The 18,583-nt window shown below is 42.6% G+C and overlaps 1 protein-coding gene across 2 annotated transcripts; it reads right to left on the reverse strand.

The window, feature by feature from the left end:
• Window positions 1-2,752: 2,752 nt before the first annotated feature.
• On the reverse strand, window positions 2,753-11,492 carry LOC115141422 (RRP15-like protein). 2 transcript variants are annotated; one of them, XM_029680260.2, is made up of 6 exons: window positions 11,398-11,492; window positions 10,402-10,766; window positions 10,055-10,152; window positions 8,455-8,644; window positions 3,157-3,333; window positions 2,753-3,022 (listed from the first exon to the last, which is right to left on the reverse strand). In XM_029680260.2, exons 1-5 carry the CDS (start codon window positions 11,444-11,446, stop codon window positions 3,175-3,177), a joined length of 861 nt encoding a protein of 286 aa, XP_029536120.1. In that variant the 5' UTR covers window positions 11,447-11,492; the 3' UTR covers window positions 2,753-3,022; window positions 3,157-3,174. The 2 variants fall into 2 exon arrangements, with proteins under 2 accessions (XP_029536120.1, XP_029536119.1); XM_029680259.2 differs by having other exon boundaries at window positions 2,753-3,333.
• Between the last annotated feature and the right edge of the window lie 7,091 nt (window positions 11,493-18,583).

The following is an 18,583-nucleotide window of genomic DNA, read 5'->3' on the forward strand; positions in this document are numbered from 1 at the left end:
AACTTCAGGTTACGAGACGATTTATTGTTAACGAGTGTTTAGTGTGCCCATCCGGACAGTGCAGCGGGTAATGTCCCTGCGCGCAACCACGGGGTCCTAACGCCAGATGGTTATTTTGGCGTCCACTAGCTAAATAACCATATCCACAAGTCCGGTGTAAAACATACACTTATTTTGCTACCGCATTACGCAATGGACAAAGTAGACCAGAAATATTTAAGATTCGAGTTGGGATGGCTCTACTAAAGAAACATATTTCAGATGAAAACTCCGAAATTTCAAGAACATGCAATTTAGCTTTCTGAGAAATGATATGAACTGGATAAATAAATGATATAGGCCGATTTGATTTGTGGGCTCTGGGTAAGCCTGTTCCTTTCTCAATCCTCCTTAATAACGTGACAGAAGTTGGCAAGAATACTGCTTCACATAGGTTTAAATAACTTAAATAAAAACGACATCACTACTGAAGGTGTTCTTTTTTAAACCCTTTATGCAGCTCTTAAATGGGGGATGTTTAGAATGGTTCTCCCCTGGGTCTTTGTTAGGGAGTGGTACACTACAGCTCTCTCTTCATCCCTGCACCTGTCTTAGGGGGACTGTACCATGTCAGCCATGAGTCCATTGACATTCCCGCCTCCACTCAATTTATCTATGTTCTTGTATTCTCACTCCCACAGTCATAATGCACCAGTCATTGATTTACATTTACGCTCCCAGGAAAATCCCACTGTTTTCATCCTTTGCCAAGGCTTTTTTCCTGTCTCTGCTCAAACCTCCCTCTCCCACCCTGCGCCCACACCTCCAACACCACTCCACCCAAACCAAAGCCTGCAATTCATCAGCTGTGACAGGCTCTCAGAAACTCTCTCAGAGCCCAGCTCCTGGTTCCATATAGAATATTCAAAAGAGGAGTCTTTGGGCTTGGTAGGGCTGCCTCTGTGGGAAGAGGAGAGGGAGGCTGGGTTGAGCTGATCTCAGCTATGCAGGACCCTTCAGCTCCAGACATCTTAGGCCAACAAGAGGTGTGAGTGTGTGTGTAAGGTGCATGGGAAGTAGAGGTAGATATCTCACACAGGGAGGGCAGTTCCTGCATGTCCTCTCCAACACCTGCTCACTGTGTTGAACACACCATGACCTCAGTCAGTGTATACGGTACAGTAACACAGACAGAACACCATTATTACTTTAAGCCCTCTAAACACGTGTAGTGAGTGACCCTGTCATGTGTAATCCCCTTCTGCACCTGCAGATAACCCTATATCATTCATTTACACACAGTGAACCTGTATTATTAACTCCTTCTCTACAATCCCTGTACAACGGCTCAGGAAAACTCTTGGGTCGTGTTCATTTAGGCCTACCGACAAAAGGACGGAAAACAAAAACAAGTGTCTTATTGGGCAAATTCAGGTAGTGCCTTGCTGATTACCTACATCTTCTTCCATTCTGTGCCTAATGAACATGGCCCAGGTTAGAGCAACAAAGGGACAGCTGGACCTAATAAAGAGGGACAGAGGGAAATACCATATAGACTGAAGAGGATGAGATGACATAGCAGGCTAGTTCTCTAGCAGTGTGTCAACAGAGCCAGGAGAACCCTGGCATTCCATAGCGGCAGGTCGCAGTGTTGCCATGACAAATGAGCGTTCTACGCAGTGGAGACAGGTCGGCTGAGTCGTGGCGGCATTCTCCTTGCGGCGATAAGGGCGCTCTGCAAATATTTCCACTACTTGTATGTGTGTGGCAAGGGTCAGACAGGAAGAGAGGGAGTAAAAAAAAGAAAGAAAGAAGAAATGGAGAGAAAGAGTCAGAAAAAAGTGCCACTGGGCAGTCTCCACATCAACTTGGCACTCAGGGTCACTTTGAGGCGAGGGCAGTCACCTTGGCAACCGTCCAGTAGACACACACAGGCAAGCAGTGTGTAAAACGGGGTGAGCGTCACAAAACGAGAAGTTTATGTAGTGGGAGAGCATCTTTATGTCAGCAGCTGTTCCGTGCTCTCTGGCACACACACATTTCCTCTCTGAGGGGTCATAAGTAGCACATCTCACATTCTCTGACAGACAGGGAGCATGTCTACCATGTATTTTGTTGTCATATGATAACTACAACCACAGAACATACAAATATATATACAGTATATATAATTGATTAAATAAACTAGATACTGTACAAAACACTAACTACATCTTCCTAATATTGAGTTGCACCAATCCCCTTTTGACCTCAGAACAGCCTCCACAAGGTGCCGAAAGCGTTCCACAGGGATACTGGCCCATGTTGATTCCAATGCTTCCCACAGTTGTGTCAAGTTGGCTGGATGTCCTTTGGGTGGTGGACCATTCTTGATACACACAGGAAACTGTTGAGCGGGAAAAACCCAGCAGTGTTTCAGTTCTTCAATCTTTTGTGTCTTGCCCATTCACCCCTTGAATGGCACACAAACAGTCCATGTCTCAATTGTCTCAAGGCTTAAAAATCTTTCTTTAACCAGTCTCCTCCCCGTCATCTACACTGATTGAAGTGGAATTAATAAGTGACATCAATAAGGGATCATAGCTTTCACCTGGATTCACCTGGTCAGTCTGTCATGGAAATAGCAGTTGTGCATGTTTTGTACACAGTGTATAAACACATTGATAGTCTTTAGATAAACTAGTGCTATAACTAGTAATACAACTAAATTAGTATTCATTAAAAGGCTACATTAGAACTAATCACAAATGAATCACAAAACTGAAAAAGGAAATGTTTATCAACTGGCTTTTTATTGAGGGACATGCAACTGTTATGAAACAAAAAAGGTCTATATACAACAGAGTTCAGACAGAAAAATGTTCAGTGGGACATTTTACAAGCCAGAGAGCACCAGCATTAAACAAACTAGGGATCCTGCCGTAAATAATTGCGCGCCAGAACAGGACCTTGATCCCAGTCTTTCTTCAGCTCCTGGTTCCATATAGAACATTCAAAAGTCTTTGGGCTTTGGGTTGAGTCTTTGGGCTTGGTAGGGCTGCCTCTGTGGGAAGAGGAGAGGGAGGCTGGGTTGAGCTGATCTCAGCGATGCAGGACCCTTCAGCTCCATTCCTCACAGTGGACTCAAAGGCACGGTCTTCTGTACTCCTGGGTGTGCTCAGTCATACACATACTTACACAGATGGGCCTGTCTGCTCAGTCCGACTCGCTGTTGTAGTCCTCTGCACCCCCTGGTGCCTCCTCCTCGCCCCCCTCCTCGTCGCTCTCCTTGTCCCAGTCCTTCATGGAGGCTCCCATCATGAAGTCATCTCTCAGCACGCTCCAAGCTGGCTTCTCTTCTGCCTCCCTGCCAGTCTATACACAAACAAAATATATTAGCTTTTTTTTATACAAAGATGGTACTTATTATCCATAAATGATCTGTTTCTTATATCAAATATATTTCCGCTTCAGGTGTATTGGTCAAACACAGGAATAAACCACCACTATAACTCCCAACTCATCAGTCTCATCAACTGAGATGCAGTGGTCTAAGGCACTGCATCTCAGTGCTTGAGGCGTCACTACGGACACCCTGAATCCAGGCTGTATCACAAACGGCTGTGATTGGGAATTCAATAGGGTGGTGGCACACAATTGGCCCAGCGTCATCCAGGTTTGGCTGGTATAGGCCTTCATTGTAAATAATAATTTGTTCTTAACTGACTTGCCTAGTTAAATGAAGATTAAATCAAATAAATACGAAATCATAACAATAGTCTCCTAGAAAGTTTCACAACATCCCAAAGTCAACGGTGCCACCAAGTGGACATCGGGGGAAACTACACTTAAGACAACAGGACACTCCAGAGAGTATATATTAAATTGTATGCAATTAAATAAGCTGTTTTGATGGCAATTATTACAGACCTGCCTTATACATTACGCAGTTTATTACTGTTAAAATCCCAAATTTGTCAACAGAAAAAAATCCTGTTTGAGCTTGGGAAATTTATTCCAGACATAATAGATGGTAGTTTTGGGATTGACATCAATCTAAGCCCTTCAATCCCCAGTGCCAGCCCAGCAATAACACTGACCCTCTAACCCTGAAGCTCAGAGGCCCTGTTAGTATATAAACATGTATGTCAACAGACTGTCCCTATGGTGCTGCTGTTATTATGAGAGCAGCAATTGTGTCTATATACACTGCTCAAAAAAATTAAGGGAACACTAAAATAACACATCCTAGATCTGAACGAATTAAATATTCTTATTAAATACTTTTTTCTTTACATAGTTGAATGTGCTGACAACAAAATCACACAAAAATTATCAATGGAAATCAAATGTATCAACCCATGGAGGTCTGGATTTGGAGTCACACTCAAAATTAAAGTGGAAAACCACACTACAGGCTGACCCAACATTGATGTAATGTCCTTAAAACAAGTCAAAATGAGGCTCAGTAGTGTGTGTGGCCTCCACGTGCCTGTATGACCTCACTACAACGCCTGGGCATGCTCCTGATGAGGTGGCGGATGGTCTCCTGAGGGATCTCCTCCCAGACCTGGATTAAAGCTTCCGCCAACTCCTGGACAGTCTGTGGTGCAACGTGGTGTTGGTGGATGGGAGCGAGACATGATGTCCCAGATGTGCTCAATTGGATTCAGGTTTGGGGAACGGGCGGGCCAGTCCATAGCATCAATGCCTTCCTCTTGAAGGAACTGCTGACACACTCCAGCCACATGAGGTCTAGCATTGTCTTGCATTAGGAGGAACCCAGGGCCAACCGCACCAGCATATGGTCTCACAAGGGGTCTGGGGATCTCATCTCGGTACCTAATGGCAGTCAGGCTACCTCTGGCGAGCACATGGAGGGCTGTGCGGCCCCCCAAAGAAATGCCACCCCACACCATGACTAACCCACCGCCAAACCGGTCATGCTGGAGGATGTTGCAGGCAGCAGAACGTTCTCCACAGTGTCTTCAGACTCTGTCACATGTGCTCAGTGTGAACCTGCTTTCATCTGTGAAGAGCAAAGGGCGCCAGTGGCGAATTTGCCAATCTTGGTGTTCTCTGGCAAATGCCAAATGTCCTGCACGGTGTTGGGCTGTAAGCACAACCCCCACCTGTGGACGTCGGGCCCTCATCCCACCCTCATGGAGTCTGTCTCTGACCGTATGAGCAGACACATGCACATTTGTGGCCTGCTGGAGGTCATTTTGCAGGGCTCTGGCAGTGCTCCTCCTTGCACAAAGGCGGAGGTAGCGGTCCTCCTCCACGTCTCCTGATGTACTGGCCTGTCTCCTGGTAGCGCCTCCATGCTCTGGACACTACGCTGACAGACACAGCAAACCTTCTTGCCACAGCTCGCATTGATGTCCCATCCTGGATGAGCTGCACTACCTGAGCCACTTGTGTGGGTTGTAGACTCTGTCTCATGCTACCACTAGAGTGAAAGCACCGCCAGCATTCAAAAGTGACCAAAACATCAGCCAGGAAGCATAGGAACTGAGAAGTGGTCTGTGGTCACACAAAAATGTGGCTACCACAGCATTCTGCAGCAATACGCCACCCCAACTGGTTTGCGCTTAGTGGGAATACAATTTCTTTTTTAACAGGATAATGACCCAACACACCTCCAGGCTGTGTAAGGGCTATTTGACCAAGAAGGAGAGTGATGGAGTGCTGCATCAGATGACCTGGCCCCCACAATCACCCTGCATCAGATGACCTGGCCCCCACAATCACCCGACCCAATTGAAATGGTTTGGGATGAGTTGGACCGCAGAGTGAAGGAAAAGCAGCCAACAAGTGCTCAGCATATGTGGGAAAAGCATTTCAGGTGACACTGGTTGAGAGAATGTGTGCAAAGCTGCCATCAAGGCAAAAGGTGGCTACTTTGAAGAATCTAAAATATATTTTGATTTGTTGGTTACTAAATGATTCCATATTTGTTATTTCATAGTTTGTCTTCACTATTATTCTACAATGTAGAAAACAGTAAAAATAAAGGAAAACCCTTGAGTGAGAAGGTGTGTCCAAACTTCTGACTGTATGTAAATAAGGTTTTTCAGTTTTTTCTTTTAGATAAATGAGATAAATGTCATTATGGGGAATTGTGTGGAGATTGCTGAGAAAAAAACATTGTATTTAATCCATTTTAGAATAAGGCTGTAACGTAACAAAATGAGGATAAAGTCAAGGGGTCTTCCTGAAGGCACTGTAGGCCTATATTTCAATACAGTATTCAGAACTAATTTTCCAGGTTACAGCTTGATTCGAAAATTGATCATTGTTTTTTTCACCCCGATATATACACAGTACCCCATAATGACAAAGTAAACAGGTTTTTAGACATGTTTGCTAGTAAAAAAATATATTAAGTATTTTTTTTTAAGTCTTCAGATTCTTTATTCAGTCCTTTGTTGAAGCAACCTCAAGTCCTCTTGGGTATGATGCTACAAGCTTGGCATACCTGCATTTGGGAAGTTTTTCCCATTCTTCTTTGCAGATCCTCTCAAGCTGTCAGATTGGATGGGGAGCATAGCTACACAGCTATTTTCAGGTCTTTCCGGAGATGTTCCATCGGGTTCAAGGCGGGCTCTGGCTGGGCCACTCAAGGACATTCAGAGACTTGTCCCAAAGCCAATCCTGCATTGTCTTGGCTGTGTGCTTAGGGTCGCTGTCCTGTTGGAAGGTGAACCTTCGACCCAGTCTGAGGTCCTGAGCGCTCTGGAGTAGGTACTTTGATCCATTCATCTTTCCCTTGATCCTGACTAGACTCCCAGTCCCTGCCGCTGTATATGTATTTTGTATATGTACTAAACTGCGAGTTTGACCAATTCCAGTCACCTTGTTTAGGTGGTCCAGTGTCCTCCCCATGATAATTGACAAGCTTAGTTATTTTTAAAAGGACATTCTACCCAAAACGAATGAAAATAAAATGATGCTGACCACATCCAAAATATAATTTCCACTTCAATAAATAAGCCCAATAACATACTAGTAAAAAAATATTTTTATATTGGACCATGCATTGTCTACATCAGGGGTATTCAACTCTTACCCTATGAGGTCCAGACTGCTGTTTTTCTATTCTACCTGATAATTAATTGCACACACCTGGTGTCCTAGATCTAAAATCAGTCCTCGACTAGAGGGGAACAATGAAAAAAAGCTGTGGAACTGGCTTCGAGGTCCCAAGTTGAGCATGAAAGGTATATATTATCAGATGTGCTACTAGCAATAAGCATTATCACCAGTAGCCCAACTGATGAGACATAGTGGATATAAATACATAGGCTGAAGCATGGGGTTTGTTTTTCTGCATTTACCCCATTGGACACATCCTGATTGTTATTATTAATAATAATTAACATGAAAAATTATAATTTGGGCTTTCAAACGTGCTTTTCCCATAATTGCTGTGCATTGACTGTTTCAGCAATTGGCATTTTGAAACTATTTAACCATCAACGTAATTTAAAAAAGAAAACGGATGGTTTATGTAATTTTATGAGGCATGTCTTAACTTGTTTCAAAGAAGCCTTACCAAAAGCAGACCCACTTCTTCATAGGCCACTGAAAACAGCATTTCTCTCATGTTCTATTGGTTTTCAAATCAACTTTCTTTCATTATTAATTAGCCAAAGGAACAATCCTAGTCATATTAGCAACCCATGCAAGTTGTTGCATGCTTTCTACATTTGTAACGGATATTTTCATCACCGTCACATGAAACCGCTCTCATGTGCATTGAGAACTGTGTATTCCTGCTAATTGCATGTTGGTAGTGGTACAAAGTATTTAAGGAAAAATACTTTAAAGTACTACTTAAATCGTTTTCATTTGTGGTGGTGGGGGGTATCTGTACTTTACAATTTATATTTAACAACTTTAACTTCACTACATTCCTAAAGAAAATAATGTACTTTTTACTGGTCCAATTCACAAATGTATCAAGAGAACATGCCTGGTCATCCCTACTGCCTCTGATCTGGCAGATTCACTATGCTTAGTTTGTAAATGATGTGTAGGTTGGAGTGTGCCCCTGGCTATCAGTAAAAAAAATTAAACAAGAAAATCTTTCTATCTGGTTTGTTTAATAAGGAATTTTAAATAATTAATAGTTTTACTTAAAAAAAAATCATAGTTTATCGAAATCTTCTGTTGCTTTAAAAAAAAAAAATGGTGTAGTGGTTGTATGAATTTGGGATCTATCGTCCCACAACTGTCCCAGAGTCTGTTTCAAATGTTTATTTCTCACACAGAACGACAAGCTAACCAATAGATTAGGTTAACTTTATTACTATAGGGTATAGAAAATTGACATAGGCTAGTGATTTTAATGTTGGTTTACTTGTCTTGTTGGCTGAGAAAAAATACATGTGGACAGTTCTTGGGGGGACGACGACGACACATGACGACTTTAACCCCTGCCCGAAGAAAACAACATATCAATAGTGGGAGAGAGAGGGGGATGAAACTCACCGTCTGTCTCTCTGTCTTGATGACGACCTCGCTGCCCCCCTCTGTGCCCCGCAGCACGTTGATGAAGTCTTTCTTGGAAACAGAGGAGAGGAGCTTGGCCTTCTTCCTCTCCGAGCCGCCCGCCTCCTTCACCTTCTCATCCACTGTTTTCTGGTGCTTCCTCACAGCGTTGAACAGCTGTACTACTCCCCTGTGAAGAGAGGTACACACAAGACACTGTTTTTCTGGTAGAATTTCAAGCCAATTCACAAGATTAATTGTAATATTTTGTGATGCTTATATTTAGTATAAATCATATAATGCACAATATTTTTTCCTTATCTAATAATTTTGTTATCCCCATCTTCATCTGGTAGGCACTATCATCATTAAGAGATATGCAGTGCCTTCAGAAAGTATTCATACCCCTTGAATTCCATGTGTTACAGCCTGAATTCAAAATGGTTTAAAGTGCCCCCCCTCACCCATCTACACACACAACCCCATAATAACAAAGTTAATTTTTTGTTGTTGAAATATTCGCTCATTTATTGCAAAATGAAATACAAAAATAACTTATTTACATAAGTATTCACACCACTAAATCAATACATGTTATTATCACCATTGGCATTGATCACAGCTGTGAGCCTGTCTGTGTAAGTCTCTAAGAGCTTTGCACACATGAATTGTACAATATTTGCCCATTATACTTTTCTAAATTCTTCAAGCTCTGTCAAGGTGGTTGTTGATCATTGCTAGACAACCATTTTCAGGTCTTGCCATAGATTTAAGCAGATTTAAAACAAAACTAACTCTGCCTCCCAGGAACATTCACCGCCTTCTTGGTAAGCAACTTCAGTGTATATTTGGCCTTGAATGGAGCAAAGTACAGAGATCCTTGATGAAAACCTGCTCTAGAGCGCTCAGGATCTCAGACTGATGCGAAGGTTCATCTTCCAACAAGACAACAACCCTAAGCACACAGCCAAGACAATGCAGGAGTGGCTTCGGGACAAATCTCTGAATGTCCTTGAGTGGCCCAGCCAGAGCCCGACTTGAACATCTCTGGAGAGACTTCAAAATAGCTGTGCAGTGACGCTACCCAGCCAACCTGACAGAGTTTGAGAGGATCTGCAGTAAAGAATGCGAGAAACTCCCCAAATACAGGAGTGCCAAGCTTGTAGCGTTCTACCAAACACTCGAGGCTGTAATCGCTGCCAAAGGTGCTTCGACAAAGTACTGAGTAAAGGGTATGAATACTTATGTAAATAAGGTATTTCTGCATTAAAAAAATATATATATATACACATTTGCAAAAAATTCTAAACCTTGTTTTTGCATTGTCATTATGGGGTATTGTGTGTAGATTGAGGGGGGGGGGACTATATTTAATATATTTTAGAATACGGCTGTAACGTAACAAAATGTGGAAAAAGTAAAAGTGTCTGAATACTTTCCGAATGCACTGTACTTATTGATTCAAGACATTTCAGCATTTCATTTTTTAAATTAAATAAAAAATCTGAAAATCAGGCTTTAAATTTAGAAAAAGTAAAGGAATGTGAATACTTTCTGAAGGCACTGTAGGTTTGTAAGCGGCACACAACTGTGTATGTACCTGGTAGCAACTCTCTGCAGGTTCCTCTCATTCTCTCGGTCTTTTACTAAGTCTGGTTTCTCTCGACACATCATCTCCCATGCTCGCTTTTTATCAGTCTGTCAGCCAGGAATAAAAGTAATTATGCACGCACATACAGGCAAGCTGTACTGAATAAATGTCATGGGTGCAAGTCAACTCCAGCTGAATTGATATCAGGCTATCATCTATCTGATTTCAATAACCAGCATCAGTTTAAGACCGGTTTTCATTAATGCAAGAAATTGACATACAGGTAGGTACATCCAAAAACAAACAAGTAGGACTATGCACACAAACATTTACAGACATGAAAAAACACACAGTACCTGTTTCTTCCTCTCCAGATTCTCCTTCTTCTCCTTCTCCTTCATTTTGTCCAGCTGTTTGTTCTTCAGCAGGATGCTGGGTTTGCTCTCCGGTGTCTTCTTCTGCAGAATCTTGGCCATAGCCTCCGCCCATCCAGCATTGGGGTTGGTGTCTACATTGTCTACTTCCCTGTTGCCTTCACCCTCTTCTTTCTCTCCTTCACTCCCTCCATCCGCAGTCTGTTCCACTTCACTCTCTCCATCCTCCTCTTCACTTCCTTCAACCTCTGATCCCTCTCTGTCGTTTCCTCCATCCTCTGATCCCTCTCCATCACTCCCTCTGTCAGAATCATCACTCTCAGCGCTGTGGTCCTCCTGGGGCTCTTCTGATGTGTGAAAACAAGGCATTTATCATATTGTCTTATACAAATAATAGCTAGGCCTAATCGGTTGCAAATTCAAAACAATTTAGCTCTGTCACTTCATATCTAGCTTAACCTAATAGACATTTAACACCCTCTAATATTATCATTATTCATGCTTCTCTGTAAAACACTAGCTACAATCTATTGATTCATTAACTATTAACTACATTAACTATTGATTCGATCAAATGTGTGGCTTACACAGACAGCTTTCTAGTCAATTATCTAAGTTAGCTCCATATGCTAGCCAAGTTACATCGCTTAGTCTAGCTAACGTTAATGCCATTTGACGTTTCAAATGCAGAGTGAAGACGAATGAAAGCAAGTACTGTAGCTAGCTAGTTAGTTGAACTGCCTACTTAACTTCATAGGGTTTAATGTAAATGTAACTTTTTAGATACCTAACGCTAGCCAACTATGCCTAACGTGCAGCCATATATTATCTGATCATGCTAGTGCCAATGCTATAGCTAGCCTAGCTACCAGCTTGAGTCCCGTCTGTTGGGTCTGGGAGAGACAAACGATACAAAGTTAATCATCTCGCTAGCTGGCTACTTCTATTGAACAATTCTAAGAAAAATAATTAGTGTACCTAATATCCCTGCTGAGTTCTCCACATGTGCCTTTTCCACAGATGCCATTATTGTGCAGCACTGAAACTACTCCGTGAATAAAGTTCCGTTCCGTGTAAAAAGTTCCCACTTGACTTGACCTTAAATCCAAAGGCCGGCAGATGGCGATATTGAGCCGTTTCCTCTTACCGTCCAAAGGGAACACATGCAGCCAGCTATACACTTGTATCCTTACTGGACCGGTTCATATATAAAACATTCTCCATTCCGGCTACAAAGGCATCGATTTTCCTCCTTACCTAAATTTTATAGAAAAAAAGCTGTGAAAGCTGGTAAAATATACATACTTTCTTTATGAAACACCATTTCCACCACCTTGCTAGTGGCTAATGCCTAGGAATCCGGATGTTGCGAATCGCGTTCAGCCATTCAGGTTGCAGCAGTCTGTTGTTTACCCCTGGCTGAACGAGGGGTGCAACATCAGGAAGTAGCATTAGCCACTCTAGCATGGTGGTGGAAAATGGTGTTTCATAAAGAACGTATGCAGCCTGAATGGAGAATGTTTAGTGTATAGCATACTTCAATATCGCCATCTGCCGACCTTTAGGGTAACTTGACTGAAAATGATTATGGGTTGACTTGACTGACTCCGTGATATTTTTAGCTACACAAAAAGAACTGCCTTGCATGCCACCCTGAGGGTCCTTTACTGTTCCAAACACACACACACACACAATTTTGTCAAGTATATTGCACAATCCAGATGTGCACAGCTCTTTGGGATTTACTCAAAAAGACTTACAGCTTTAATCACTGATTAAGGTGTTTATAACATGTTTTGACTCGGGGTGAATATTTATCCAAGCAATATGTATTATTGTTTTATCTTTTTATGAATTTCTATGTTAGAATAATTTTTCCACTTTAAAATGTTTCTGCTTGGAATATTTTGTGTAGATCATGATAATTATTATTTTTTTTAATCAATTTGAATCCACTTTGTAACACAATGAAATGTGAATGTCCAAGGGGGTATAAGGCACTGTAGGTTAATAACGTAAACATATATTATGTTTTGTACTTTCTTAAACCGGTGGACTGTGAACATGTGAGAAAATGTATAGACGACTATAACCACAGACGTTGTTTGGTTCAGATTTGGTCCGGTCTGGACCGGCCCTGATTTGGCCCAAACATAGACTTGCCTAGGGTTGGTTCCGATTTGGTCCTGCCTGACAAAATTGGGACTTGTTAAGGGCTGGAGCACATTAAAAAAACACCCAGAGTGCTTTGCAAGTGTTCATTTTTGTATTTACATGGTGGTCATTTAGCAGACGCTTTTATTGAGAGCAATTTACAGTCAGTAAATTGGATCCAGGTGCGACTGTCGTCACTGTCACAGCTGCAACCTAACTATTTAACATTACTGTGTGAGTAGTTATTGTACATCGACTGTGAATTTAACTATGAACATTGAACTATGATTACTGCTCCATTGTTACTGATATTGTGTGCAACTGGTGTGCTGTTTATTGGCGTGTGTGTCATTTACCATTTGTGTTCACATGCCACTTACCTGAGGTCCTCCTGTGTGTTTCAGTCTCTAAGCAATGATGCCACCGCTGCTGATTCCTTGCCTCTCAACCAGAGAAATAGCTGGCTGACTACAGTGGAGCTGCAGGCCAATGACGTCACCAGGCGATGTTCCCACAGCTGAGCAGAGGATCCAATACGACAAACCATGCAGCAGATCCCCAATGGTACAGTAAGTAGTACAGCACTTTGGTTAAATACAAAGATGAAATGTTATATTCTACTCTCTACATTTTGATTGACAATGGTGCTTATGTGCACCTTAGACATTTTATGAGCTTTGATGAGAAGCATAACCATATGGATTTAGAAGTATAACACAGAAACTATTGATAATGCTATCTATAAATCTAACATACTCTTTTCTGAATGTTATTTTAAAACTGTTGTTGGTCCCTTTCCTACAGAAAATAATCCAACTGGTAACTCTGAATTGGACCACTGGTTTCTGTCAAAACACCCACACTGTGATGAAAGTGACCTTGTGAAAATCCTAGATATGGAACAGCTTGGATGTCATCAGTCTTTGGGCAAGTCTTGATGAGGTTAAATCTCTCGCTCCTTCCCTCTGTCTCTCCTGGCCTCTTCTCTGTCACTTCTCCCCTCCTCTCCTCGTATCTCCTCTACAGCACGTGGATATTGCGGCTTCTTGATCAAGTTCTAATGAAGTGGTCAGTATTCTCTGATGATTCTCAACTCAACATAAGCAAGAGAGCTCTCCTATGTTTTTTTTGCTCATAATGGTAGATGTGGATGTATTTATTCAGTATCTTTGTAGTTGCACAACTAAGTGTCTGATTTACAATGACATAGTCTGCTCACTACAATCCTCATCCCAATATATTTTGACATGCATCCCTTATCACCCAGTAACTCCTCTTCCTCCTTCAGGCCGATGATATCTGCATCCTGTTGATAGACACTACGCCCCAGATGCAGAGACTGGAGGACACAACAGCCATTATTTAATATCTGCTCATAATTACTGAACCAAAATATAAACGCAACATGTTTAGTGTTGGTCCTATGTTTCATGAGCTCAATTAAAAGATCCCAGAAATGGTTAACATCCTTGTTAGTGAGCATTTCTGATAATCCATCCACTTGACAGGTGTGGCATATTAAAAAGCTGATTATAAAGCAGTATCCATTACACAGGTGCACCATGTGCTGGGGACAATAAAAGGCCACTCTAAAATGTGCAGTAGCGTGCAATTGGCATGCTGACTGCAGGAATGTCCACCAGAGTTGTTGCCAGATAATTTACTCTTAATTTCTCTGCCATAAGGCAGAGATCAACGACCTTTTAGAGAATTTGGCAGTACATCCAACCGGCCTCACAACCGCAGAGCACGTGTAACCACGCCAGCCCAGGACCTCCACATCTGGCTTATTCACTTGCGGGATCGTTTGAGACCAGCCACGCGAACAGGTGATGAAATTGAGGAGTATTTCTGTCTGTAATGTAGCCATTTTGTGGAGAAAGCTACGCCCAGTCATGTGAAATCCAAAGATTAGGGCCTAATGAATTTCCTTAAATGAACTGTTACTCAGTAAAATCATAGAAATTGTTGCATGTTGGGCTAATTATTTTGTTCAGTATAGTTATCAGTTATTACCAGGGGCACAACTTTGGAATTATAATTATGACTTTTTTCCCCGAATAAACACTCCAAACAGCCTACCCGACCGCTCTGAGGGGTCTGCATGGTCCTAAAGCACAACGTTGCCTCGTTTTGTATCACAATCCAATGAGAAAACTGGGGGGGACAAAAATGCAACTTCCGACTGTGGGGGACATGTCCCCCCCGTCCCCAGTGAAAGTTGCACCCCTGGTTATTAGCTGTGGAATTTTCCTTCTATACAGTATTATGATATGATTGCTTTGTAACTCTGCGACCAATCTCTAATCACATCCTGTAGTCATATAGAGTGGAGTTCCTCCTCCACCAATAGCTCAGGGTTGCAATGTTAAACGTTGAACTCCACTCTCTTATAAACTGAGGTGAACTGATAGACAGTGGACCAGCAGCAGTCGGTACGTAACCTGACACCACTGGAAGTCTTCGTGGCATTTGTCTAGAACAAATGAAAACGTTATTGAACTATTTACAGATTACAGATTACATATACAGAAGAATGAAGATAAATAGGAATATATTAGCATATACAATGGAATTATGTATTTAAAAAAAAATACAAATCAAAGAAATGTTTTAAACTGAAATGTCTTTAGTCAATAAGTATTCAAATCCTTTGTTATGGCAAGTCTAGAGTTCATGAGTAAACATTTGCTTAACAAGTCACATAATACATTGCATGGACTCACTCTATGTGCAATAATAGTGATTAACATGATTTTTTTTATGATTACCTCATCTCTGTACTCCATACATACAATTATCTGTAAGGTCCATCAGTCGAGCAGTGAATTTCCAACACAGATTTAATCACAAACACCTCATAAAGAAGGGCACCTATTGGTAGATTTTTTTTTTTTTAAAAGCAGACAATGAATATCCCTTTGAGCATGGTGAAATTAATGACACATTTGATGGTGTATCAATACACCCAGTCACTACAAAGATACAGGCGTCCTTCCTAACTCAGTTGACGGAGAGGAAGGAAGCCACTCAGAGATTTCACCATGAGGCCAACGTTGACTTCATAACACTTACATTGTTTAATAGCTGTGATAGGAGAAAACTAAAGATTACATTGTAACATCTCCACAATAGTAACCTAATTAACAGCGTGAAAAGAAGAAAGCCAGTACAAAATGTAAATATTCCAAAACATGCATCCGTTTGCAACAAGGCACTAAAGTAATACTGCAAAAAATGTGACAAAGCAATTCACTTTATGCCTTGAATACAAAGATATGTTGTGTCAAATATTTTTTATTAAACACACACAAGAATGGTGTATAGGTATACAAGACAGGTATACAATTCTTATCTAAACATAAAAGAGCATACAGGAACAACAAGACCCAGAGTTGTGGGTGCAAAACAAATAATACAAAACACGACATACAAAACAAGGACATGTAGAAAGAAAAAGGGTAGATATGAGGAGGCAGCACGGCAGTGCGACAGGTAGGAGAGGCAGACCCAATTTTTCAGACCTGAGCTCACTCCTCGTGCTTATTATAAGCAGCACGTTACTGGTCAGGTACCGTGTTATGTGTCTGGTCGCTGGTACGCAGGGAGCTGGGAGGGTGCAGTGCGTCCTATGCCTGCGCTCGCTCGTGCCGGGCAAATGTGGGAGTGGAGCCTAAGGGAGAGGTGCGCTTAGCGTAGTAGGCACTAGATCTCCCGTGCTTACCCACAGCCCGGTTCAACCTGTGCCTCCACTCTGGAGGGTCCGGGCTAGAGTAGTTATCCAGCCTGGGGAAGTGGTGCCAAGGCTGCGCACCAGAGCTCCAGTGCTCCCCCACAGCCCGGTCCTTCAGGTGCCTCCTCCTAACACCAAGCCTCCTGAAGGTCTCCCCAACCTGGTGGTTCCTGTGGCAGCCCCACACACCAGGCTGTCTCTCTGTGTCCTCCCTACAGGTGTTCCTGCCTGTCCGGGGCTGCCGGAGTCTCCCGCCTGTCCGGCGCCCGCAGGAGTCTCCCGCCTGTCCGGCGCTGCCGGAGTCTCCCGCCTGTCCGGCGCCAGAGCCCCTCAGCCCAGAGGCGCCAGAGCCCCTCAGCCCAGAGGCGCCAGAGCTTCCGCCCCTCTGTCCCGAGCTGCCCCTCTGTCCCGAGCTGCCCCTCTTTCCAGTGGGGTCATTTAGAAGGGTTGCCATGGTTAGGAAGCCACGGAGGCGGACAATGAGGCGGACTAAGACGATGGTGGAGTGGGGTCCGCGTTCCGCGCCAGAGCCGCCACCACGGACAGACGCCCACCCAGACCCTCCCCTATAGGTTAAGGCTTTGCGGCCCGGAGTCCGCACCTTTGGGGGGGGGGGGGGGTACTGTCACGTTCTGACCTTTATTTCCTTTGTTTTGTCATTATTTAGTATGGTCAGGGCGTGAGTTGGGTGGACAGTCTATGTTTGTTTTTCTATGATTTGGGGATTTCTATGTTTCGGCCTAGTATGGTTCTCAATCAGAGGAGGGTGTCATTTGTTGTCTCTGATTGAGAATCATACTTAGGTAGCCTGGGTTTCACTGTGTGTTTGTGGGTGTTTGTTTCCGTGTCTGTGTTTTTCACCACACGGTACTGTTTTGGGTTTCGTTCATTCCACGTTTATTGTTTTTGTATTCAGTTGTTCATGTGTACTATTTCTTATTAAAATAACCATGGACACTTACCACGCCGCATATTGGTCCTCTGATCCTTTTCGCCTCTCCTCTTCGGAAGAAGAGGAGGAAATCCCTTACTTTGCCTTGAGTTTTTGTATCAGAGAGGGGAAATTCTATTTAAATAGTAAGGAGTATTGTTTGGTAACTACAATTACTAGGTAGGTACATTTTTCTGAAGGTAACTTAACTGGTAGATGTTATAGCCAGGAGGTGTTTTTTACGACCGTATATGGGCATTAAATCACTCTTGTTCCAATTTATTCTGTATCCCGAGAAGGTACCAAACAAATTGATCACATCTAGAATAGCTGGGATGCTAGCCTGGGGTTCTGTTACATAGAGGAGGATGTCATCTTATTTTGAGTATCTTTAGTATTATAGCCATGTATTGCTGCATGAGATCTAATCGTCTGAGCGAGCGGTTCGATAATTAGGGCAAAGAGCATAGGCGACAGCGTACAACCCTGCCATGTCCCCCTGTAAAGGTTAAATCGGGGCGACAATGATTGGTTAGTGAGTATTCTGGCACAGGGGTTCCTATATAAAAGCTGGGTCCAATTTATGAACCCATCTCCAATATTACATTTCTGTAGGACCTTGAATAGATAGGGCCACCTAACTTGGTCAAAGGCCTTTTCGGCGTCAAGAGATATGACTGCAAGGTCCACGTTGGGTAACCTCTGAGAATACATAATATTGAAGAGGCGCCTGAGATTGAAGAATGAGTTTCTGTTAGGGATAAAGCCAGTCTGAACCTGAATGGACCAATTTGCCAATTAAAGTGCTAAGCCTGATAGCCAGAGTTTTTGCTAAAATCTTTTGGTCTGTATTAAGGAGAGATATTGGTCTGTGTGACCTTACCTCTTCTGGATCTCTACTCTTCTTATGTATAACTGTAATGAACGCTTCATCCAAAGTAGAGCTCCATCCTCATTGGCCTGAACCAACATTTTGTGCAGGTAGGGAGAGAGCATGTTGCTGAATGTTTAATAGAATTCACCAGGGTATCCATCTGGGCCCGGGGTATTGCCACTCTTTAGAGATTTAATTGTTTCTCGAATTTCATCAAGAGATATTTCCTTATTCAGGAAGTTAGAATCTTCCTGGTTCAAGAAGGAAGATTACAGTCCTCCAAAAATGTTTGCATAATTAAGGGGTTAGGATCCGCTTTAGCTGTATATAGAGTCTCATAAAACTGCCGGAATCTGTCATTGATGTCTTTGGGGGGAGAGAGTAATTCCCCAGAGATGCAGATTTAACTTTGTGAATCATTCGGTCACTCACATTTTTTCGAAGTTGTCTGGCGAATAATTTGTGTGGTTTG

This window comes from Oncorhynchus nerka, linkage group LG14 (genome assembly GCF_034236695.1).
Source record: "Oncorhynchus nerka isolate Pitt River linkage group LG14, Oner_Uvic_2.0, whole genome shotgun sequence".
In the NCBI taxonomy this organism is placed as follows: Eukaryota; Metazoa; Chordata; class Actinopteri; order Salmoniformes; family Salmonidae; genus Oncorhynchus; species Oncorhynchus nerka.